The sequence below is a fragment of the Rhineura floridana genome, chromosome 19 (assembly GCF_030035675.1).
Source record: "Rhineura floridana isolate rRhiFlo1 chromosome 19, rRhiFlo1.hap2, whole genome shotgun sequence".
NCBI classification, from domain to species: Eukaryota; Metazoa; Chordata; class Lepidosauria; order Squamata; family Rhineuridae; genus Rhineura; species Rhineura floridana.
This window is the reverse complement of record NC_084498.1, coordinates 25,283,591-25,308,592: the sequence shown is the minus strand read 5'-3', so window position 1 is coordinate 25,308,592 and position 25,002 is coordinate 25,283,591. Positions and strand designations below refer to the sequence as shown.

Sequence of the window (25,002 nt, the reverse complement as noted above, 5' to 3'; positions counted from 1 at the left end):
ATCTTACCTGCAGAAGGTCCAGTCCCCAAGGGCATCTCCAGGTAGGGCCTGGATAGACCCCTGCCTGAAACCCTGGAGAGCTGCTGCCAGTCAGTGAAGACAATACTGAACTAGATGGACCAGTGGTCTGACTCAGTATAAGGCAGCTTTCCATTGTTTATGTGTGTTAAGGGAAGATCATCTGCTTTGCACACAGAAGGTCCCAGGCCAATCCCCAGTGGCATCTCCAGTGTGGACCAGGGATGAGGAACCTGTGGCCTTCCAGATATTGTTGGTCTCCCAGCTCCCATGAGCCGCAGCCAGCATGGACAATGGTCAGGGATGATAAGAGTTGTAGTCCAATGACATCTGGAGAGCCAAAGGTCGCCCAATCCCTGGATCACAGCTTCACATCTTCCCTGACGTAACCAGTACTGAGCTGGAGGGGACGAGTGGTCCGACTTGGCATATGGCTGCTTCCGTGGGACTGTGAGACTGGCTCAGTCATTGCAGGTGCCATGTGGCAGCCACTGGGAGTGGATCTCCATGCCACCCCTTGACACAATTTGCGGCAGCGGTGGCACGGACCTTCTCCACGTGGCGGGGTTGCCTTGCTGTTCTGGGCGACCAATGGGGCAAAAAGGGCCCTGCACAAAGGCGCTGTGGAGTTGAACGAAAGCTTGCCAGCCCTCTTCCTCTTCTCCTTGGCCGGAGCAGATCCTTCAGCTGTGCATCGGGAACCATGACCTGTTCATGAGGAGGAGGAAAGCAGACTCCCTGGAAGTCCAACAGATGAAAGCCCAGGCCCGGGAAGAGAAGGCCAGGAAACAGGTGAGTGAGAGAAGGGGCTGGGTGTTTTTGTCAGAGTCTTGACATCTTGAATTGTTGAGCCAGGTTCCCAGAGGAAAGCGCTACAACCTCAGCATTGCCGTGACCGTGCGACATCCCAGCACAGCCGATAGTCCTTGGTGGATTCTGCAGATGTGCAAAAACTCAGAAATGCATCTTCTGAAACAAGGATTTCTGCTTCCGCTATGGAATTTCCCCCCTCCTCCTCCGCCCCCCCAATCTGTTCTAGGGTTTTCTCTAGCCCTCTGGGGAGGGCGCAGGGCACACTCGGGGGGAGGTCCTGTTGTGCAAATGGAAATCCTTGTGCTAACGGGTTACAGAACATGCATTTCTGAGTTTTTGGACTTTTGCAGAATTCACTAAGGACTGTCGGCTCTTGTGCTGGGATGTCGTCCCTCATGGGGGCGCAGATTGTCCCTTCCCCAGTCATCAGACTGATTATTCGATGAGTGGAAAGGGAGCAATACCCCCTACCCCTATCAGATCTGTGCAGTTCAGTTGAGGAGACAGAGGAGGGATGTGTGCTTTCTTGTGTGCTTGTCGTGTGTGTGTATGTGTGCTTTTGAGAGTACCACTTTTGGCTGCATCCACTGCTGGCGTGCGCCCCCCTTGGGAGGGTTGGCTGAGGGCGAAAAAAGGGTATCTACCCCTGGATTTAGAATATTTTATTGCATTTTATTTTACTACATTTATATCCCATCTTTCCTCCAAGAAACTCAAAGTGGTGTATATGGCTCTCCTGGCTCTCCATTGTATCCTCACAACAACCCTGCAAGGTAGCTTAGGCTGAGGGCCTGCAACTGGCCCAAGGACACCCAGCGAGCTTCATGGCCAAGTGGGGATTCGAACCTTGCTCTCCCAGGTTCTAGTCTGACACTCCGACCACTATGCCACACTGGCTCTCTTTAAATGCTCCTGTCTGTTCTTTGCCATCTATTCTGTCTCCCCAAATCTGTAATCCTAGTTTTTGCTTGTGGCATTGGTATGCTTGCTATGTTTTGGGGAGGTTGGCTCCAGTTAAGACGGGGCCTGGGAGGGAGAGCCATGCACTCCGGCGTCCTAATTAGATGGTGATGGAATGCACGCCGACCTGCCGCTGCGTGCCGCCTGCATGCTAATTTTGAGCCTGGCCTCCTTCATCCTCTGCGGGTCAGCCCAGCCAGCAAACGCAGCACATTGCAGGCCGCAGCATGGAGCCAATGAGCACATATCAGCAAATTGGATTGTATGAATCATTGTTTTCTGCTTGTAGACCTTTTCTACTCACTGAAACCCACACAGCTAATCTGTGTAGTGCTGCTTGGAATATAGATAGCCACTTCTGGGTAAACTGCAAGGCGGCAGCAGAGTGCATTACTGGGCCAAGAGATGTGCTCAACTCATGGGGAAAGTGTTAGGTTAAGAGGACTCTTCTTGTGGATTTGTCCAGGTCAGTGATGCTGCAGCTCTGGCTTAAGAGCTAAGTGCCCACATGGGCAGTGATAATCGCTCTGGATTTGCTGAGTCCAAGACCTTCGCACAGTTCAACTTGAGCAGTAAAAATCGAGTGGGTCCCATGGGACATGAGGGCTGCTTCCTGACTAGGGATACAGGAAGGCATCGATTTTCATTCTGCCTTGTATTCATCGCACCCAGCTCTGTTTCTGTTCCGCTGCAGGTCCTCTTCTGGCAAAAATGGCGTTATTCTCTCGCTGTCTGCTGTGGCAACACAAAGTCGCAAATTATGCTGTTGTTACATTATTCCATCCCTTTTAAATGCAAAGGAAACACAATGCAAATGGGAGAAGAAAAATAATCGGTCAGGTGCCGTTTGCGGACTGAAAGCAACAGCAACAGCGAATACTGACCGTATTTGCTGGATTGATTTTTGTTCTGGACATGAAACAAATAAATAAACACTGTCAATTTCTGCATTCAATTCCATTTCTGTTGGAATTCTCTGACGCCTCTTCTCCTGAGTTAGCGGGGGAGGAGAAGTCCTTGTCTTAAGCTGTGTCACTTAGTTTGTAAAGACTTTTTATGGACTAGCTGAAAATATCCTTTTTTCTATGTGGGGCCACCTTTCGGCCTGGTCTGGAGGCTTCAGCCAGGGCAAAATGCTGCAGCTAGATTGCCAACGGGGACAGACTACCGCCAGCCCATAACTCCAGCTTGCACTGGCTGCCCGTATGCTGCCTGGCAAGGGTCAAGGTTCTTGTACTATTAATTTCAAAGGCCCTTAACAACGTGGGTCCAGAATGCCTAAAAGGACTGCCTGATTCCTTAGGTTTTATTCCGGTATGCATCTGTGTTGGAATTGTTTTTTACATGTTTAAAAGATGCGTTGGTTTAAAAATGTTTTTTTTTTATCATTAATTTTTTATTCAAATTTTCAAAGACAAACAAAAACAAAAACAAAAACAATGAAACAACAAAATAAAATGTCGACTTCCGATTTGTCGCAGATCAGTTATAGGTCTAGAATATATAACAATCCTATCTCTAAAATTATATTATAAAATCACTTTCCTCCAGTAATTATCTTAATTAATCATCAAATCTCATAAACATTATTTTATTCTTTCCACAAAAAGTCAAAGAGAGGTTTCAATTTCTTGAAAGATATATCTTTCAATTTTTCTCCAAATAAACATGTCGCTTAATCCATCTGATTCAAATCTGTTAGGCCCAATAATTTCAATAGCCATTCTTCCATTATCTATATTAACTCCATCTTCCATCTTCAATAATCCTGTTAAGTCCAGTAATTTCAGTAGCCATTCTTCCATTATCAGTATCCCATAATAATCTTGTTGTCATAACCATAGTCCAAATAAACATATCGATTAATCCATCTCGTCAAATCTGTTAAATCCAATAATTTCCATAGCCATTCTTCCATTTTCAATATTAATTCCATCTTCCATCTTCAATAGTCCTGTTAAATCCAGTGGTTTCAGTATCCATTCATCCATTATCAGTATCCCATGATGATCTTGCTGTCATAGCCATAGTCATATAACAAGAGTCTGATGGGAATTTCCCCCATCACAAATACGTCTTTGCCATCAATTCTGAATATGTTGTTGAAATATTGTTGTAAAGTCACATCTCTGTTCTGAGTGCATCTCTACTCTGTCACATATTTGTAGTTAATTCCATAAATTTTTTCCATGTCAGGCCCCACATCACATCATTCCAGTCAAGAATTCTGAATATATTACTGAAGTATTGCTGCAAAGTCATATCTCTGTTCTTCTTTTTTACAAAATGCAGTGGCTCATCTCTTAAGAGTTTCTCCACTGTCACATATCTGTAGCCAACTCCATAGATTTTTTCTATGTCAAACTCCATCACATCATTCCAGTCCAGAAAATTATCCAAGACATTGATAACTTTACCACCAAAATCTTCATTAATTTCTTCAGAGACAACGTTGAATTCCAAACAGTCAACTTTATTTCTAACATAAAACTAAAAATGTTTTTTTTAAAAAAAAAAGTTGTTTTTTTAAATATGTTTTTTGGTGTTCTGTCGCTTGTCATTTGCCGCCCTGGGCTTCCTTTGGGAGGAAGAGCGGGATGTAAATATTTATTATTATTATTATTATTATTATTATTATTATTATTATTATTATTATTAGATTTATTTCCTGCCCTTCCTCCCAGCAGGAGCCCTGGGCAGCAAACAAAAGCACTAAAAACATTAAAACATCATAAAAACAAACTTTAAAACACATTAAAACAAAACATCTTCAAAAAGCTACTTTAAAAAAGCTATCAGAACATCTTCCATGATTAAAAACATTTTAAAAAAGAAAGTTTAAGAACATATTAAAAAGCAATTCCAACACAGATGCAGACTGGGATAGGTCTCAACTTAAAAGGCTTTATAGGTTAATAAATAACCTAAGTCCGTTAATTTCCAATGGGTCTGCTCTGAGCTGGATACAAGCCTATGACACGGCCGGTAGAGGTCAGTGATATTGCTCACCTGGAGGGAACAAAAATGGATTGAAACTTTGCAATGATAACAAAGAGCTAGAATGTAAGGTGTTATTGTTGAGTGAAGTCAAGAGGGTGCACAGGGTTGGACTTCCACTGAGAACCCTCAAAACGGCCTCTGCCAAGGTGGCTGCTGCCCCTACCACCAGCAGCCTGGTGGCAGACTCCTTGCCTTGAAAACTCCCTGCTCTTTAACAAAACATACGCGTTATTTTGCAAATCTGGATCATGGAAGCAGAATTGACTGTGCCAAGTGAATCCATGAATTCTGTCGCTAGCACCATCCTAATAAATTGGATTTCTCTTCAGTGCAGAATGCACATCATCTGCATGCATCAGTTGCTTTTAATGCTTATGAATTATTTTCTGCCTTCCCCTCTTCCCCATCCCGCCACCTCCCCCCCAGATGGAACGCCAGCGTTTAGCTCGCGAGAAACAGATGAGAGAAGAGGCAGAGCGGACCAGGGACGACTTGGAGAGGCGGCTGTTGCAGTTAAAGGAAGAGGCAACGATGGCAAATGAAGCCTTGGTAGGTCTCTTCAGGAGCTGATTGTCACTCAATGTGGTGGCATAGTCCCATTAACACGATACGCATGGTAGAAATGAGATTCCCTCAACAGACAGGCTGATTTTACCAGTCAGAGTGGATACTCCGTTCTCCAGTTTTCAAACTGGCAATGTTAAGCTTGCTAGCCCAGTGGCAGAGCATCCGCTTTGCATGCAGGAGGTTCAGGTTCCAGGTTCAATCCCTGGGATTGCCAGGGAGGGCTGGGAATGTCCCCTGCCTGAAACCCTGGAGAACTGTTGCTGCCAGTCGGTGTAGATAATACTGAGCTAGATGGACCAGTGATCTGACACAGTTTAAGGCAGCTTCCTATGGGAAAAGGCCATGGCTTAGTAGTATAACATCTGCTTTGCATACAAGAGGGCCCTGGTTCAATCCATGGCATCTCTAGATAGGGCTGGGAATGCCCAGGGTTTTCAGACAGAAGACACTACCAGCCCTTCCTAGAGATGCCATGGATTGAACTGGGGCCTTCCTGCCTGCAAAGCAGATGCTGAGCCCCTGAGCTATGGCCCTTCCCCTAAAATTTACCAGCATTTTAGTGTGCATTTGGTATAGCACAAGAGAGCCAGTGTCGTTAAGGTGCTGGGTGGCCTCGGGCCAGTCACTGCCTCTCAGCCTCAGAGGAAGGCAATGGTAAAACCACCTCTGAATACCGCTTACCATGAAAACCCTATTCACAGGGTCGCCGTAAGTCGGAATTGACTTGAAGGCAGTCCATTGGTATAGCACAGTGGGGAGGAGAGCCTGGCTAGGAGTCCAGAGTCTGTGAGTTCAAATCCCCGCTCGTGGCTCCTGAGTGTCAAGGGCCAGCTAAAGATCACCCCCACAGGGAGTGGCTCAGGGGTTCCTTCCCCTGCCACCTGTGCAGCCGTGGGCCAGCTGCATAGTCCCGAGGAGCCCAGTTGCCCCCCACCTGGCAGTTGTGGACAAGGAAGGGGCTGGCTTGGGCAGCTGTGGCAAGCTGAGCAGGCCTTAGCCAGCTGGGGAGGACTAGCCTCAGAGGGAGGCAATGGTAAACCCCCTCTGAATACCGCTTACCATGAAAACCCTATTCATAGGGTAGCCATAAGTCGGGATCAACTTGAAGGCAGTCCATTTCCATTTTTTTCTCCTAATATATACATTTTTGTATGCAATTTTCCCTATTGCACACATTTTTGCAAGCAATTTAGATAAGGTACTGCTTTATATTGAGTGAGACCTTTGATCCATCATGCTCAGTATTGTCTACACGGATTGGCAGCAGCTCTCCAGGGTTTCAGACAGGGGCCTCTCCCAGCCCTACCTGGAGATGCCAGGGTTTGAACCCGGGACCTGCTGTCTGCAAAGCAAATGTTCCACCACCGAGCCATGGCTAGTTTTCCATGTGTCGGTTTTTTTCCCCTTTTCTTCATGGTGGGCCATTCAGTCCCCTGAGCCTGAAGGTGAAGTGGTATAGCCTTCACCAGAGTCTGTTGCAGGAAGGCTTTTGACCGCATAACGCGGCGGCGTTGGACCAGTGGTGAATTGCTGCTGCGTGAAAACTCGCTGCACGTAAATTCTCCCTCCTCCTTGTTGCCCAGATGAGATCTGAAGAAACAGCAGACTTGTTGGCTGAAAAAGCTCAGATCACAGAAGAAGAAGCGAAGCTCCTGGCTCAGAAGGCAGCCGAAGCGGAGCAGGAGATGCAGCGGATCAAAGCTACGGCCATCCGGACTGAGGAAGAGAAACGGCTGATGGAGCAAAAGGTGCTGGAGGCAGAGATGCTGGCGCTGAAGATGGCGGAGGAGTCCGAACGGAGGTAAGACGGGGAAGAAAATGTGCCCGACTTCAGGGACCGTTTCTCTGGGAATATGGCATACAAATACACTGATGATAGTGTGTGGGGGTGGTGGCACTCTACCATCTGAGGATGTGTCTCCTGGGCTTTTTTATCCAGGAATAGTTTAATCGCTAGATTGCCCATTATTTTGAACGTGGGAAGCTGAGTCAGACCATTGGCTTTTCTCGGCCAGGGGTGGGGAACTGCATCCAGCCAGTGGGCTGAATCCTGATCTCCTGAAACCTCCGTGGGCCATTATGACAGCAAGAGCCAGAGTTTGGCTCCCTCCCCGCCCCTGTTTCTTTGAAAGTCAGCCTAAAGTTGCATCTCTACATATAAATGATCATATGTAAATGTTATGCACATTGGGTTACGGGCCTGTGCTCAGTAGAGGCTGACCCACTAGGGCTCAAAGGGCACTGCCCCACCAACCTCAGTCTGCCTTCAGCCAGCCCACCCCCTCCTACCTTCCCACTTACAACCAGTCCAAGGGGGTGGCCTTGGCTGCCAGCTTCCTCCACTTCCTTAGTGTTGCCCTTGTAGAACTCAGAAGGGAGGATGATGGGAAGAAAACTAGTGTTAATTGGCTCTGGCTGCCATTGGCTGTGGCTCCACTTAGGGTTTGGGGTCCCTGCCTCCCGCCCCACCAGTCTCAAAACGGGCACCCACCATCTCTGCCTGTGCCCCAAGTTGATCAGACATCTGCCACCACCCCATGTGAAGCGGATTTCAGGTTCCACCAAGAGAGAGTCTCCCTCTAGAATGATAAAAGTCCTTGTTAATTTAAACCTGCCTCTGGCGTCGTTGAGGCGGGCCCCTTGCAATCCAGAGAGCAAAAGTAAATAAGCTCTCTTATTATCAAAGCTGGAGGTTGATTAATGCTGAGATTGTTTTAGTTTTTATTCTTTTGAATGTTTTTTTTCTTTTTAGAGAAAGAGTTGTGTACTGTTAAGCCTGTATTCAAAAATGTATAAACCGTAACAAGATATAAATTAAAATAACGATCCTGGCCTGTCTTACAGGGTGGTGGTTTGGATTAATGAGGTACTGTACACAGAGTGCTTTGAAGCACTATACAAAGTGCAATAAGTTTATAGCTAGTTCAGTGCAGAGAAAAATGAAATGGAAGCGGACTGCCTTCAAGTCGATCCTGACTTATGGCGACCCTACGAATGGGGTTTTCATGGTAAGCGGTATTCAGAGGGGGTGTACCATTGCCTTCCTCTGGGGCTGAGAGGCAGTGACTGGCCCAAGGTCACCCAGTGAGCTTCATGGCTGTGTGGGCATTCGAACCCTGGTCTCCCAGATCGCAGTCCAGCACTCTAACCACTACACCACACTGGCTCCAGTACAGAGGGAGCCCTTAATTTCCTTGGGATAACTTGTCGCTATCCAGTCTTTCCCCATCCTTAGGGAAGGGCCGTTGCTCAGTGGCTGAGCATCTGCCTTGCATGCAGAAGGTCCCAGTTCAATCCCCAAGGGCATCGCCAGGTAGGGCTGGGAATGTCCACTTGCCTGAAACCCTGAAGAATGCTGCCAGTCAGTGTAGACAGTACTGAGCTAGAAGGTCTTATGGTCTGACTCATTATAAAACAGATTCCTCTGTTCCATCCCCCCCATCACTCATTCTCCCCGCACTTTAGCTGTGCAAGGAACCCGTCCAGACAAACTCTGAGGTTTTGGGCACTGACTGATTCTTCCGCTGCTCAAGACACTCAGTGCTGTATTCTCCGAAGCATTCGGATGCCATTAATTAAGTTTTTGGCCTCTAGATATTCAACTGAATTCATTACTCCTCCCCCCACCCCCGTCCCAGTGTCTCCAGCTCCAGACCTCTCCTTCCCCTCCCGACTAATCACGAGGCTCTTCTTCTGCGCCAGGCCTCCGTGCTCACGATCCTTTGGGCATACGAGGGCTTGTGCTACCAAGGGCTTTTATTCACAAATGGCATTCATTAGTGGGTAAATTAACAGCAGCACTGATTTCATTCTGAACAATTACTTCTCCCCCCTCCTCTTCTTGTGTTTGGCCCTCTGCCTTCTCACGGTTGGCAACCTCCTCCTCCGTTCTGCACCTTGCTTGCCAAAATCCTCCATACCGGCTATTGCTCAGAAAAGCTGCTTTACTTATTTTCTCTCTTCTCTTTTCCCATCCCTTTCTCCTCGGGAAGTTTCAGAGTGCGTGGGGTATGCCCTAGTTCTTGAAACCGTGTAATTAAGTACTGTTTTTTAGACGGGCAAACCAGACTACCCATAATAGCATTTAGAACAGGCAGGGGGAACCTCTGGTCCTCCGGATGTTGCTGAACTACAACTCCTGCAGCCAGCATGGCCAGTGGCCAGGGATGATGGGAGCTGTAGTCCAGCAATATCTGGAGGGCCAAAGGTTCCCCACACCTGATTTAGAAGGCAGAAACTTCTACTCCAGGAGATGAAAAACAACTTGTATGTCCTAAGTGCTGCTCGGATAACAATTGCAAATAACTGGATAAAATCATAGAATCGTAGAATTGGAAGGGGCCTATAAGGTCATCTAGTCCAACCCCCTGCTCAATGCAGGAATCCAGCATCCCCAACAGGTGGCTGTCCAGCTGCCTCTTGAATGCCTCCAGTGTTGGAGAGCACACCACCTCCCTTGTTTGCCAACGGTTAATAAAAGTGTGGGACTTAGTATCTGTGGTATAGTTAACTGACATGATATGGGTAAGAGAGGGCCACCAACCCTATGGTAACCTTGTCAAAAAATGGTCTTTTTTAATTGTATACTGGTTAGGGAAAAGTCAAGATAATATCTGTCCTTATGCTCTTAAGAGTACTTTGATTTATGTATTAGACATCAGTTTAATTTTTAAGCTTAAATTTTAATTTTCATTGTTAGTCACTTGATAATCGACTGGTGTAGTACTATATATTGTCATTGTTTCATAATCAGATATTTTGATTGAGGTAGTCCTTTTTTATGTGATGTCATACTTGCTAAATCTATTCTTTTTCAATAAATTCAAGTGTTATAAAAAACCTGCCCTGGACTACATTTAAAAACCTATTTTCTGGCCCACCACCTTTTTATGTTACTATTTTATGTATTACTTTTATCTTCTTCCCTGGACAACAGTCAAGAATGATGAAGTGCTGCCATTTCCTTCCATTTTGGGAAGGAGAGATGCAAAAGTTGGCATAGTGGGTAGAGCAGCCTTTGCCATGCTGGTGCCCTCCAGATGGTTTGCATGCTGACTGTCATCAGCCCCAGCCAGCTTGGCCATTTTGAACTGCTCGTGTGATTAAAGGCAGCCGCTGGCAAGATCACATCACTCCAGTGCTGAAGGAGTTGCGCTGGCTACCGGTTGTTTACCGGGCCCAATTCAAGATGTTGGTCTTGACCTTTAAAACCCTATACAGTTTTAGCCCAGTCTATCTGGAGCGCCTCCAGCATCGTCAGGGATGCCGCTCAACAAGATCAGCCTCAGAAGACCTTCTCTCGATCCCACCGGTTAAAACAGCGAGACTGGTGAGGACTAGGGAGAGGGCTTTTTCAATAGTGGCCACCACCCTGTGGAACTCTCTCCCAAATGATCTCCGCCATGCCCCTTCTATGATGAGCTTCCGCCGGGCCTTGAAGACCTGGCTCTTCAGGCAGGCTTTTGGGGTGGGTTAGGTTTTTACTGTTATGGTTTTAAATTTTAACGTTTTAATGTATTTTTTTTTTATCTTGTACGTCGCCCAGAGTGGCTGGACAACCAGCCAGATGGGCAACTAATAAATTTAATAAATAAATAAAATAAATAAATAAAAAACTGCAACTCCCAGCAAGCTGGCTTGGTCTGATGGGAGTTGTAGTTCAAAATGGCCGTGCTGGCTGGGCTGATGGGAGTTGGAGTCCAAAATGGGCTTGCTGGCTGGGGCTGATGGGAGCTGGAGTCCAAAACGTCTAGAGGATACCAGAAAGACATCACCATGTTGGTGAAGGTTGGGGTAGAGTGTTGGATGTGCTCCATCATGGTCTAGGTTTGGCCTTTCACCTCCTCTTTCGTGTTGCGGCATGCAGGGCAAAGGAAGCTGATCAGCTCAAGCAGGACCTGCAGGAAGCCCGTGACTCTGAGCGGAGAGCCAAACAGAAGCTTCTGGAAATAACCAGCAAGTCATCCTACACGGTAAGAAGACTTTTTGCACTTAAGAATACACTTCTCCTCAACGACTCCATGATACTCGCCCCCTGCAATCTGCTCGAAAGCCTCCGAGCTCTGCAATCCCAAGCCCTGAACCCAGCATTTTGATCATGCACATTAGACAGTGCTGTTCCTTTGCCTGCTTTGTATACGATTTTCATAGATGGAGAGGATTCTTATTTTTAAAGAATCTGGGAGAAATCCACTTGCAGAGCTAGGGAATATAGGAGGCTACCTTATACTGAGAGGCCATTGTTCCATGTAGCTCAGTAATGCCTACACTGACCGGCAGTGGTTCTCTAGGGTTTAAGGCAAGGGACATTCCTAGTCCTACCTGGAGATGTTGGGGATTGCATGCAAAGCAGATGCTCTGCCTCTGAGCTTGTCACAGGCACAGAGGAAGCTGCCTTATACCAAAGGGGTCAGATCACTGGTTCATGTAGCTCAGTCTGGTAGCCAATCTGCAGGGTTTCAGGCAGGCATCATTACCAGTTCTACCTGGAGATGCCAGGAATTGAGCCTGGATCTTCTGCCTGCAAACCAGATGCTCTACCAAGGAGCCACCCCCCATGCCCCCGTGTGCTAGGCTCAGTTAGGAAGCATTTAGCAGAAACGTCAACACTTGTTGCTCCAATTTTCTGTAACCATGAGGTCTAGAAACTTTTCCTTTCAAAATGAAAGCTTTGACGATCAGGGATTCACCTTCTGAATTTCTAAAAGCAATGGCTATGAAAACCTTCCTTTAAAAAAAAAAAGGCTGGCAACTGTGGCTTTTTCCTAATCGCAGGAGCTTCTCTAAGATTACCTGCTGTGTGTTTGGTGAGCATAATCAGTCTGTTTGGAGCTTGTGCAATTTAGGCATCTGTTCCTGGAGTTTTCAGCAGGTGGCTGACTCCTTTAATCCCTTTGTCATCATCACCTGCAGTAGAAAAACAACAAGTCCTCCAATTAAACTGAAAGGGTGAGGGACTTTCACGAGGAACAAAATGCTGTGCTTTTGTTAAACGGTCGCGTTTATTAACCGGCAGAACTTGGCCTTACGGAGCGGCACTGAGCCAACACGTTCCCCTCCGCAGTTCCGGCATCCTGTTTTCTTCTGTTTTGCTTCAGCAAGCGCCACCCCGGGGCTTGGGAGCAGAGAAGCAAAGAGCACAATGGCGCAGAGCTCGTCCCTGTCCTGAAAGCTGAAGGTCAAAAAAGGGAGAGGGCAACTTAAGGATGAGATAAAAGGAAAGTTTTGCGTGTGAGTTAAACGGGGTTTGTGAGGTAAAGATGGTGAGCCTTCCCAAATGGTATAATTCAGGGATGGGGTCCTGCCAGCCCATGGGCCACTCATGGCCAGCTAGGGGGCCCAATTTGGCCCAATGTGTCCATTTCCCCACAACCTCGCCCACCTGTCAGTCAGCTGGTGTCACTGATGGGTGGGTGACATTGGCGGCTGGTTGGGGTTCAATTCTGCATTGGCTATGCCTGCCAGATCCTTCACAGTCAAAGCAGCAGGTTTTAACCCCCCCTACACATCAGCTGATGAGTGGAGGGTTAAATCCTGCTGGGTGCTAAAGAACATGACAAAACAGACCTCTTCCCCCATCTTCGTGGGTCGACTTACCAGTCACCAGACATCATTACGATGTCTGAAGGTCCCCCACCTGTCAAAGTTGGCCCATGGAGGAAGGGGGAGATTAAAGATCTGGCGCACCAGACCAATAAGGTGTCTCTCTCCCTGCCCCCGCCCCAGTGCAATTGAGCTGGGGGACAACGTAGACATAAAGGTAAATTTGGATCAACAGTTGGTCATTTTGTTTTATTTTTCATTCATTTAGGTCGGATCCCCACCATGCATTTAAAGCACATCCAATGCACATGACTTCCCACAAAGAATCCTGGGAACTGTGATTTTTGGCTCGCAGAGCTGCAAGAATCCCAGCACCCTTAACAAACTACAATTCCCAGGATTCTTGCAAGGAGCGTGTGCTTTGAATGTGCATTGGATGTGCTTTCAATGTATGGTGTGAATCTGCTTCTAAATCACACTTGCACCCCGGCCTTCCTCCAAAAAGGGAGCCCAGGGCGGCTTACAGCATAAAACAACACGAAGATAAATCTTTAAAAAACGTTTGAAAAGCTGTAAGATCCACAGTCGCATGTAAATAGTCGCAGTTTAAAGTCCACAATATGACAATTCCACGGAGTGCGATCTTGTGAATGTGGGAAGGATGAGGAGAAACAGTAGGGCATGGGATGCAGGAAGCCAGGAAAGGCTATTCCTGGACCTGCCTGATCTGACCAGGGTGATGCATGCCTTGGTCACATCCCGCTTAGACTACTGTAACGCGCTCTACGTGGGGCTGCCTTTGAAGACTTTTCGGAAACTTAAATTGGTACAAAGAGCTGCAGCCAGAGTACTAACTGGGGCTGGTTACAGGGACCATACAACTCCCCTGTTACAACAGCTCCACTGGCTGCCAATTTGTTTCCGGTCACAATTCAAAGTGCTGGTTTTGACCTACAAAGCCCTATACAGCTCAGGTCCAGACTATTTGACAGATCACATCTCCCTACATGAACCTGCCCGGGACTTGAGATCTTTAGGTGAGGCCCTTCTTGTGTTCCCTACACCTTCGCAAGCACATTTGACGCGGACACGAGATAGGGCCTTTTCGGTGGTCGCCCCTAGGTTGTGGAACTCCCTCCCGAGTGAGGTATGATCAGCTCCCTCCTTGCCGTCTTTTCGGCGACAAGTAAAGACTGTTTTATTTCAGCGGGCATTTGGGACAGAGAACGACCAGGATTAATGTCTTATAGGCTTGGTGACCATATTATATGATTATTATTTTAAATTGTTCGCTGTTTTAACTTTTATCTTATAGTTTTTAATTTTCCCTTATAGTTTAATTCTTTTTTAATAATATACTCTGTATGTTTTAATGATGTTGTTTTTAGTTGTAAGCCGCTCTGAGTCCTATTGGAAAAGGGCGGGGTAAAAATAAAGTTTTATTATTATTGTTATTTGGGATCCATCAGAGATCACAATCAGGACGATAAAAAGAACCGTAAAAATATCAATAAATACTGGTTGGCAAAAAAAGAAATTTACTTTGCAAAGGCCTGTCTGAATAACACAGTTTTTAGGAGACGTCTAAAAGAAGGCAGGTATTATTTCTGCCAAACCTCTACTAGCAGGGAGTTCCAGAGGGCAGAGGGCAGGGCCTGCTGCACTAAAGGCTCGGCCTGTAGTAAAAGACCAGCCGGACCTCAGGGGTGTGGGGAACGTGCCAGTAGTTCCCTTTCAGAAGATCTCAGCAGAGTTTGGCAACAGCACAAGGAATGCCCCATTCGACGATTGGTACTGTCCATCGCAATTGAAAGCATTCATATTACTCATCCCTCCCCTGCCCTAGTCATTTAATAAGAGCTTTGGGAAGCTTCCCCCGCCCCCCTTAGCACAAAATTGTTGGCTTCTTTTGCAGGGGTGTGTGAGTCGTGTTTTGCGCTGTCACAAATAAACATTATAAACAGGTTCCTTTTTACAGCAGTTCCCAAGCCTCTCTTGCCATCACAATTTCTCTTTGACACTGCATCACCCCGAGTGAGTGCTTATAGAAGCAGAACAAAGGTGGCTTGAATTTAATGGCTTTTCCCCCCGGATTCTCTGAGGCCCTCTGCAAACGTTCAGAAGCTTTTAAGAGCACGGGCTGCAATGGTGAAATGAGCCTGCCATTTCTAGCTGGAGGCCCCTCGAGTTGAACACGAGTCGCTTTGGCGCTTTGTCAGAGAAATCTTTGGAATGCACGTGCTTTCCGAGCCTCTCTCCCGTTCTCCTGTTGCTAACTGCAAGGGCCCCTAGCTTCAGTGAGTCAGCTGCCAGTCGTCGCGTTCGTGGTGACTGCAATTCAAGATGGACAAAGTACCTCTCCACCCGGCGCATAGTTAAATTACGGAACTCACTCCCACAAGAGGTAGGGATGGCAACCAACTGGATGGCTATCCAGGGACCGTGCTAAATATCAGCAGAGGCTGGTCTGTGAGGGCAAATAGGGCACCGCCCCACCAACTTGATTCCTCCAGGCCCACCTGCCTGCCTTCCCACTGAGGTGGCACTGCCTGCCTGCTTCCTCTTTGGTCTCAGCACTGCCCTTGTAGAACTCAGGTGGGAGGTAGTTGGGGAGAAAGCTAGAATTAGGTGGCTCTGCCTGTCATTGGCTCTGATTTCACCTACTGTGGGGCTCCCTGCCTTCCGCCCCACCAGCTGCAATGGGCACCAGGCACCACTGATAAACATGGTGCTGGGCTGATCTGTAAGGACTGCTTTATGATTACAGTAACAGTGGCATTTGAAAATGATCACCTGACCCCTTAAGGATTGTTTATCTTCATAATCTTTACAACAACCCTGTTGGGCAGCCTTCGTCAAGCTGATGCCCTCCGCATGTTTTGAACTGATGGGGCATTGTGAACCCTTGAGGTATAACTAAGTATTATATTAAAACTAGGGGAAGGGGGACTGTCCCTCCTGAAGCCAGAAATTCCAGGTGGACTCGGTTCTGTGAGTTTTTCTCTTTTTATTAAAGTTACACACAACTTCAAAAGCCTTCCAACTCATCCACCTGTCTACTTTGTAAGAACTAATTTCCTTACTAACTGTAACTATGCTGCCTCCAAGCTACAGACGTTGATGCAGCAAAGTAACCTCCCCCCCTGTGTGCCTTCTTAAGAGGGCTTGACTTTCACGTGAACTAGTCTTTGGCTCCGCCTGAACCCTGACCGTTCCTCTTCGCGCCTCTGAATTCTTCTAGAGCGAGGCGAGTGGGGTTGGAGCTCAGGTTCCTGCTGTGAGTGGGGAGGGCTAACGGGTCGGGGAAACATGGGAACCTGCTGGGCACCGGGCTGGGTATCTTCAACCTGGTTCCTCTGGCGCGAGCAAAGGGGGTGTGCCCATACGACCAGTCTCTGCCAGTTCACTCTGCCAGCCCTGGGGGGGTCAAGGGACTGAGCGTGTGGTTCACTGTCCTCCCTCAAGTCTTCACCCCAGTCCTGCAAGTCCCAGTCCCCCTCCACTAAGACCCCCCCCTTTATCCTAGGTCACAACAGGGGCTGAGAGAGAGGATTGCCTGAGGTCCTTAAGCCATACAGTATATTCTTTGCAAGGTGCGTGAGCACCATTAGGGCAGTGTGTCTTTGGCTGAACTACGCAACAAAACAGGCATGCACCCCAGGTTTTCATTGGGAACTAATAATCAGAAATCCAAGTATGTTGTAGCCACTGGAAATGAAGTATAATTTAGGGGAAGATTGCGAGACAGCAGCAGTTTAACTCCATCCCTCCGGCTGCATCAATCCCAGACATGTTACATAAGAGAAGCGCTTCTCCCCCTTCTTTTAAAACACACCCCACCACAGTCTCTCCCAAGGATCTCTTAAAGGGGCCCGTCTGCGGATAAGGCTATCAATGGCTGGCAGCCATGGTGGCTGTGCTGTGCCTCCACAGTCAGAGGCAGTATGCTTCTGAATACCAGTTGCTGGAAACCACACTAGGGGAGGGTTGCTGTTGCGCTCAGATCCTGCTTGCTGGCTTCCCAGAAGAGGCACCTGGTTGGCTACTGAGAACAGGATGCTGGACTAGATGTGCCATTCTGAGCCGGGTGCCCATTGCAGCTGATGGGGAGGAAGGCAGGGAGCTCTGGTGAAATCTGGTAGGTGGAATCAGAGTCAATGACAGGCAGAGCCAACCATCTCCAGCTTTGTCTCTATTCACCTCCCTCCTGAGTTCTACAAGGCCCATCTAGTTATGTATGCACCATACATTTAAAGCACATCTAAAGCACATGGCGCCTATGGCTGTACTACCCTCAACATGCCCAATCTCGTCTGATCTCGGAAGCGAAGCAGGGTCAGGCCTGGTTAGTCCTTGGATGGGAGACCGCCCAGGAATACCGGGTGCAGTAGGCTTAGAGGAAGGCAATGGTGAACCACCTCTGAACACCTCTTACCGTGAAAACCCTATGAATATATCCAAAAAAAATCCATAGGGTCGTCATAAGTTGTAATTGACTTGAAAGCATATAACCACAACAAAGCATATGGCTTCCCCTGAAGAATCCTGAGAGCTATAGTTTACCCCTCACAGAGCTACAGTTCCCAGCACCCTTAGCAAACTACAGTTCCCAGGATTCTCTGGGGGAAGTCATGTGCTTTAGATATATGGTGTGTATGCAGCCTAGCGCACAGACCCAGCAAGAGGAGGCAGAGCATTGGAGTGAAGGTACTTTGCATCACTGCAACAGGTTTCACAGGCTTTTGTACACATTCCTCTTCTTTTTGGCATTTGCATTTCAGCCGGAACCTGCGATCTGAACAATTCCGCCTGACTGTGATTTCTTAAGCTTTTCAAGTGAGTTGTAAAAAACCATTCAGCCTGCAACCCTTTTTCTTGGCATCAGCTGTCTGGAAGAGTTACGATTATCAGCTTGGCTGTTCTGACCAATTTGTAGTGTAGGTTTCCATCACATCTCTCTGGTTCTGAATAAATGTCAGGTTCACGGACTGGTGGAATGAGAAGGGACAAAAAAGCTGTCTAGTCCCAGTCCGCATTGCAAGGCAGGATCATCTACCCACTCCTCGCCTCCCGCTTGCACCTGCCTACACAATCAGGGGCAAGGTGAGCTTTGCAGCATACGCTGGCTGAGCAAATTGCTCCAGCTGATTTGAGCCGCAGGAAGGTAAATAAAACCTCTCAATCACCAGACAATCTTGGGATTCCTTCCCAACCCTAGACATAGAAATCAGAATCTGGGAGGAATCAGAAATCATGACAGACTCATGCTGCGGAAATTTTGTCAGCTGAAGGACGTTTCAGTATCCGAGGACCCTTTTGCATTGGCTAAAAGTTCCCAGACTTCAGCAACAAAAACCACAACTTTGAAAGTGAGGCTCCGGTGTGAAATTGCTGAACTAGAATTCATCAGCAAACTTGATTATATTCAGTGCATATCTAATCTGAATTCTGGGTTTCTTTCACATGAGAGGTGTTAAATTAGCTTGCCTGGAAAGAGAGTATTCTCATCAGCGATTGCTGTTATGATGGGATCTGGACATGTATGCATATGAACTATGCATAGTGATGGCATAGACCACCCCTCCCCAACCTGGCGCCCTCCAGATGCTTCAGACTAAAGGTGTCCTGCTGGTTTCCAAACCACTTTGTACCTTTTATTACATTTTGTGTAGGGGCATGAAAGTGATAAGATGCAGACGCAGGGACTTTGAGGATTTGGAATTATCTCCCTGTTGAGATCTGCCAGTGTCAACCATCACTGGGTTCTAGAAAGTGGTACAAGTCTTTTTTTTAAAGTAGGGCAGGTGTGAGGAATCTCGTTTAGCTCAAGGACCATATTCCTTCATGGTCATCCTTCTGGGGGTGCATATCAAGGGTGGTTGGTGGCAAGGGCAAAAGTGGGTGGGACAATGGATGTGGCTCTTACTGTTGTACAGCAGGCTCCATTCCTGCCCCACACAGGTCAGAGGAAGGGTCCTTGCTCAGTGACAGAGCATCTACCTTGCATGCAGAAGGCCCCAAATTCAGTCCCCAGTGGCATCTCCAGGCAGGGCTGGGAAGAGCACTCCCTGTCTGAAATCCTAGACAGCCACTGCCAGTCAGTGTAGGCAATACTGAGCTACATAGACCAACGGTTTAAGGCAGCGTCCTATGCCCCTAGGTTTTAAGGGACGGGCTGTAGCTCACTGGTGGGAGCATCATCCCAGAAGGCAAGACATGGAATAATGGGCTCAAGTTGCAGGAAGCCAGATTTATTATTATTATTATTATTATTATTATTATCTTTATTTACACCCCACCATTTTTCCAAAACTGGAACTCATGGCGGCTTCCAGTTAAAAATACATATAATTAAAAACATACAAAGTCTACATTAAAATAAGATTAAACTATTTCCAATATTAAAACCATACACACATATAGCTGAAAGAGTTCAGACTAGTTTAAAAATGATTTCAACTGACCATCAGGAAAAAAACTTCCTGTTAGAGCGGTACGACTATGGGACCAGTGACCTAGGGAGGTGGTGGGCTCTCCAATGCTGGAGGCATTCTAGAGGCAGCTGGACAGCCACCTGTCGGGTATGCTTTAAGTTGGATTCCTGCATTGAGCAGGGGGTTGGACTAGATGGCCTTAGGAGTCCCTTCCAACTCTCCTGCTCTATGATTCTATCTGCCTTGCATGCAGAAGGGCCAAGTTCAAGGTTCTAGGCTTGGTGTACAAAGCCCTATACAGCTTGGGACCAGGATACCTGAAAGACCATCTTATCCCTTATATACACAATCGATCACTGTGCTCTGCAGGTGAGGGCCTCCTGCTGATTCCATCTTATCAGGAGGCCCGTTCCGCACAACATAGGAAGCGGTTCTTTAGTGCTATGGCACCGACCCTTTGGAATTCCCTCCCCTGAAATATTAGACAGGCGCCATCTCTGTCATCTTTTCGGTGCCTCCTGAAGACCTTCCTCTTTCAACAAGCCTTTTAAGTAGAGACCTTATCCCGGTCTGCATCTGTGCTGGAATTGCTTATAAGATGTTTTTAAAACTTTTTTTTAAGATGTCTTGAAAGCTTCTTTTAAAAAAATGTTTTTAAAGTTTTGTTTTAATGTATTTTAAAATCTGTTTTTACGATGTTTTAAAGTGTTTTTAGTGCTTTTGTTTACTGCCCTGGGCTCCCGCTGGGAGGAAGGGCGGGATATAAATCAAATAAATAGATAAATGCAGAAGGCCCCAGGCTCAATCCTCAGCGTCTCCAGGTAGGACTGGGAGGTACTCCCTGCCTGAACCCTGGAGAGCCGCTGCCAGTCAGTGTAGGCAAGCTAGACCACTGGTCTGACTCCCTATAATGCAGCTTCCTATGAGGTTTCTATACACATGTAGAAACAAGCAAGAGGCATCATCGCCATTCAAGGACACGCTCCAGCCAGGCAAAAGCACTTGAGGAGGAGGCAGAACAGGGCCAGTGAGGGGTGGAGAATCTAGAGGGCCACATCAAGGGGCCCTTACAATATCGTAATAACATTGCAATGTCTTAACGGGAATATTTTCTTGGGTATTTTAATTACGGGTGTTTGTCTTCAAACATTTGAAGAACTGGGGCTGAAGCCAGCTACTCAGAGTAGACCCACTGAAGTTCATGAACCCAAGTTAGTAAATGTCCTTTTAACTTCAGTGGGTCTACTGTGAGTAGAGCTAGCGTGGGATGCAACTCTTGGTTTTTGTATTTGCCGACCGCCGAGAAGCCTGCCTTTGCATCGGGTGGCATATAAATTAATCTATAAATGGCAGTGCTGAGAATAATCCCCTGCGGTGGGTAATTAATGTCTGCTTTGCCTTTAGCAGCCCATGAACTCGAGCACGACGGCGCTGCCTCCCGATTTGCCAAACTTCAGCCTCATCAGCGAAAGCCTTTCCTTTGACTTCAAGGATACCGACATGAAGAGATTGTCCATGGAGATTGAGAAAGAAAAGTGCGTTCCCTGCTCCCTTTCCTGCTCTAACTCTTAGGCTGTTGGCGCCACGCAGGAGCAATACGGGAACCCCCCTCCCCGCTTTCTCAGAGTGACGTTTCGCCGAAAAGCAGAGGAATGCAGGAAGCTGCTTAATAATCGAGTCAGACCCTTGCTCCATCTAGCATTGTCTACTCTGACTGGCAGCAGCTCTCCATGGTTTCAGACATGGAGTCCTTCCCAGCCCTACTTGGAGATGACCTGTTTGGGGATTAAACAGGACCCTACAACGCCTGCAAACAGATGCTCTGCCGCTGAGCTATGGCCCTGCATAATATTTTACTGCATGATAATGCAGAGCAGGGGAGGCCCTTCAGGCCTCTCTGTCCGGACCTTGGGAATCTGATCGGGTGACACCATCCCAAGCCGGACCTCTCACTGGCCTTGCCCTGCGCATTCCTCTAGTGATCTTGGAGAGAGCACAGTCTGGGGGTTCAGGACCATGGATAGGGCTCCTGCTGTTGAGGCCAAACATCCGAGTTGTCTCAGCAAGGTCCTGGAGCAACTGGCTGAGTTTTAAGCATCACGTTAATTGACGCCCCTGCTCTGAGTGCTGTCTCCTGGCCAGTGAAAGGACCGGTGCCTCCTTCTGCTGCCTTTGGCTTCTTCCTAGTAATGGGGTTTCTGGCTGTGGGGGTCTCTCCTCGGGGTTATCTTGATAAGGAGTCTGGGGACCAATCACCAGAGTCTGGCAGCAGTGGCCTCCTCTTAGGGCGGGGAAACGGGCTGTGGTGCAGGACAGACTGGAGCACTGGATCCATATCCTCCTTGGAGCTGCAGTTACCAAAGGACTCTGGGAAATCCTGGTCTGGGGCCATGAAAATGCAGCAGGTTGTTCTCCCCTCCTCGTGTTCCAGGCACGGGGGAACGTTGACCCTCCAGATATTGCTGAAGTTCAGCTTGCATCATCCCAGGCTGTTGGGCCATGCTTGCTAGGGCTGATGGGAGTTGTGGCTCAGCAACATCTGGAGGGCCAAACGCCCATCGTATTACCTTAGCAGAGCCGAGGTGAAGCCCAAAGACTGCCTGGCGACAGCAAGATCGTGGGCACAGTTGTGCAAATGCTGTGTTCCGAATTGCATATCGTTTGTCCTCCATCTCAGAGGTTGGGAGGCTGAGCGGGATGACATGTAGACCTGTTCCAGTCCTGCAGTTCTGTGGGGAGGGGGAGAAACACCCGCCCCACACGCACACACACCCTCTGCTTTTGCGAAGCTTTCTGTTGCAGTTCAAAGCGATATCATCACTTTCATCCTCCAGGCCGTGCTTCGGGGATAATTGGATAAGAAGCCTTATCGATTTTAGCTGCGTCTGCAAGAAAATCATTTTGGTTTCACAGCTAACTGCAGGCTCCTTTTCCTTCTTCTTTGGGTGTGTCTGTGCATGTGCGCAGGGTGGAATACATGGAGAAAAGCAAGCACCTCCAGGAACAGCTGAATGAGCTGAAGACCGAAATTGAGGCTCTGAAGTTGAAGGAGAGGGAGACAGCGATGGACATCTTGCACAACGAGAACGACCGGGGGAATGGCAAGCACAACACGATTAAGAAGGTATGGCGGGCTTTTTGCTATGACGCAATGGGTTGTCGGCAATCCTTGGCCTAGTCAGAGTAGACCCATTGAAGTTAATAGACGTGACTGACTTAGGTCCATTCACTTCAGTGGATCTGAGTAGGACTAGCAGAGGATACAACCCAGCGCTTTACGAAAATGGAATTTCTTGGCTTGTGAAAACGCGACTCTGCTCAGTTTCGGCCCTGTTGCACAGAGGGAGAGATCTTGCGCGGTGTTTTGGAGATCCTCTTTGGCAATTGCCTTAGAGACCCTGAGAACGAGAGTGCGTGGGATTCCCGCCAGGGCTCCTCATTTTGTTAACGTTGCCAGTTGACAGCATTAAGCTTCGTATAGAACAGGCCTGGGGAACCTTTGGCCCCCCAGTTGTTGCTGGACTACAACTCCCATCTGCCTCAGTGAGCATGGGAAATGGCCAGGGATGATGGGAGTTGTAGTCCAGGGCCATCTGAAGAGCAAAGATCCTCCCGTCCCTGGTGTAGAAGTTCCATGTCTGTCTGTCTGTCTCTTTCTCTCTTGTTCTTCCGGAGAATTCTCTTAAGCCAGCCTGGTGTCCTCCAGATCGGATGACAACTCCCACAAACCCCAGCTGCTGTACGAAACAGCTTGAGGCCCCCAAGTTGGGGAAGGCTGGTTTAAATTTTCCTAACTGTTGCCTTGCCTGCATTTCCCGTGCCCTTCGATGTTGCTCCGCTCCTGAGCTCTTGTTCCAGTGGAGACCACAAAGCCCCTGGGGGGAGGCAGTGTCCTTTCAGCCTCCTGCACAGTGCACAGTGCACCCGTGTCCAGTGAATGTTAAGTAGCAGCAACAGCCGTCCTTCCCGCCAGCAACAATGATCTGGCCATCTTGACAAAGAATCTTACCTTTTTGCTGCAGGCCCTGTTGTTGCCGTTATTTTGTAGATGTTGGATGCTGGGAGAGGGGGAAAGCTCCCCGTCGCAGCATGTAAGACTTTTGCTTTCTAATCCACACCGGGGTCTAGGCACATCTGGCCATCTAGCTAACCTAGGCTGGAGCCGCGTCGCGGTGTGGGTTGTGCCGAAGTCTTCCTTGGCAAAGCCAATCAGCCTCATGCTGCCGCTCCCCTTAACAGCTGCAGTGCTGTGTAACCGTGATAGAAAAACAGCCGATATATGGACGCTTTATAAATGAGAGGAATGCACACACTGTGTGAATGGTGACCCCCTTTATTATGTAATGCAACGAGCTGTGGTGGGAGAGTGGAGGGGAAGCCTGTACATTTAGGGTGGGAGAGAGAAATTTAATGCATTTCCTAAATGCCTTGTTGGATCCAGAGCAAAGGTCCGTGCAGTCCAGCCTCCTGTTTATTGGGGAAGGGCCATAGCTCAGTGGTTAGCTTTGCATGCAGAAGGTCCCAGGTTCAGTCCCCAAGGGCATCTCCAGGTAGGGCTGCAAGAGACTCCCTGCCTGAAACCTTGGAGAGATGCTGCCAGTCAGTGTAGACAATACTGAGCTAGAGGGAACAGCGGCCTGATTCAGTATAAGGCAGTCTGCTGTGCAGTGGCCATCTAGGTGCCTCTGGGATGCCCACAAGCCGGCAAGAGCCTTCCCTGCTTTTGCAGCCCAGCAGTTGGTATTCAGCAGCATACTGCTCCTGAATATGAAGGCTCCACTTAGATGTCATTTCAAAGCCTCTTTCTCCCATATTACTGATCTCAGCCAAGGCTGCCGAAATGAAAGATCAACTTTAAAATTCACTTTGTGTAAACACCTTCTTGGTGTTGGGAGTCTGCTTGCGCTGTGTGCCTCATTCGGTTGCAATTGTTGTCTTTTCTCTCTGCCTGTTGACTTGCTGTCTAGAATAATTCTTCTTGTTTGGATCCCCCGTTCCTATGGAATTCAGTGATGCTGGCGTTTGTGAAATATTTGTTGGGAGGAGTGAAATCATCTTTGGATTGCCTTAAATGTCTCTTTAGAATCTCAAGGGCCTTTGCCAGCAAGGAATTCTCCCTTTAAGCCGGAGATAAGAAGGCTTCTGTGAATAAATCCCATAAGATGTGAGGAGACAGAGGGATTGTTATAGACAAGAAGCTTTGAGCTGTGGGACTTCAGTTGCTTAATCTCATCTCACCTCTGTTTTATTTTGATTTCTTTCCTACTCCATGTCAAGAGGTCAGGGCTTTTTGAAAAAAGATGTCCAGATGCGAAGGAGGCTCTTGTGTCATTAATATGCATTGTTGTTGTTCTTGTTACTACCTGCCCATCACTAGCAGGTCCAACGGTGGGTTACAGCAGTTTAAAATTCAGTATTAAAAGCAATTATAACACATGGCTTTCACCGGAATAGGGTGAGTCCTGCAAACACACATCTCAAGTGCTACAACCAGGTGGAGAGTTGAGTCTTTAGCATCCGCCAAAAACTGTACAGCGAGGGTGCCAGGTGCACCTCTGAATGTGAATTTTAGCCAGTACCAGGGATGTGCAGGAGTGGCTGGAGGGACATGGCGGCGATGTGCATCAGGACTCCCCACTACTGCATTGCTGCCGCTTGCTGGGAAGGA

General features: G+C 47.8%; 1 protein-coding gene and 1 pseudogene across 6 annotated transcripts in view; both read left to right on the top strand.

Annotated features, from left to right (window-relative positions):
• NF2 (NF2, moesin-ezrin-radixin like (MERLIN) tumor suppressor) overlaps positions 1-25,002 on the top strand; it is an 80,037-nt gene that overhangs the window by 30,561 nt on the left and 24,474 nt on the right. For 4 of the 6 annotated variants that reach the window (XM_061602440.1, XM_061602442.1, XM_061602444.1 and 1 more), the window contains exons 11-16: positions 697-810; positions 5,218-5,340; positions 6,942-7,159; positions 11,225-11,330; positions 20,739-20,869; positions 22,302-22,458. In XM_061602440.1, coding sequence (XP_061458424.1) covers positions 697-810; positions 5,218-5,340; positions 6,942-7,159; positions 11,225-11,330; positions 20,739-20,869; positions 22,302-22,458 — 849 coding nt within the window. The remainder of the gene's footprint in view (positions 1-696; positions 811-5,217; positions 5,341-6,941; positions 7,160-11,224; positions 11,331-20,738; positions 20,870-22,301; positions 22,459-25,002) is intronic. The other 2 variants (XM_061602441.1, XM_061602446.1) reach the window with 1 other exon arrangement.
• Positions 17,176-17,294, top strand: LOC133373624 (5S ribosomal RNA; annotated as a pseudogene).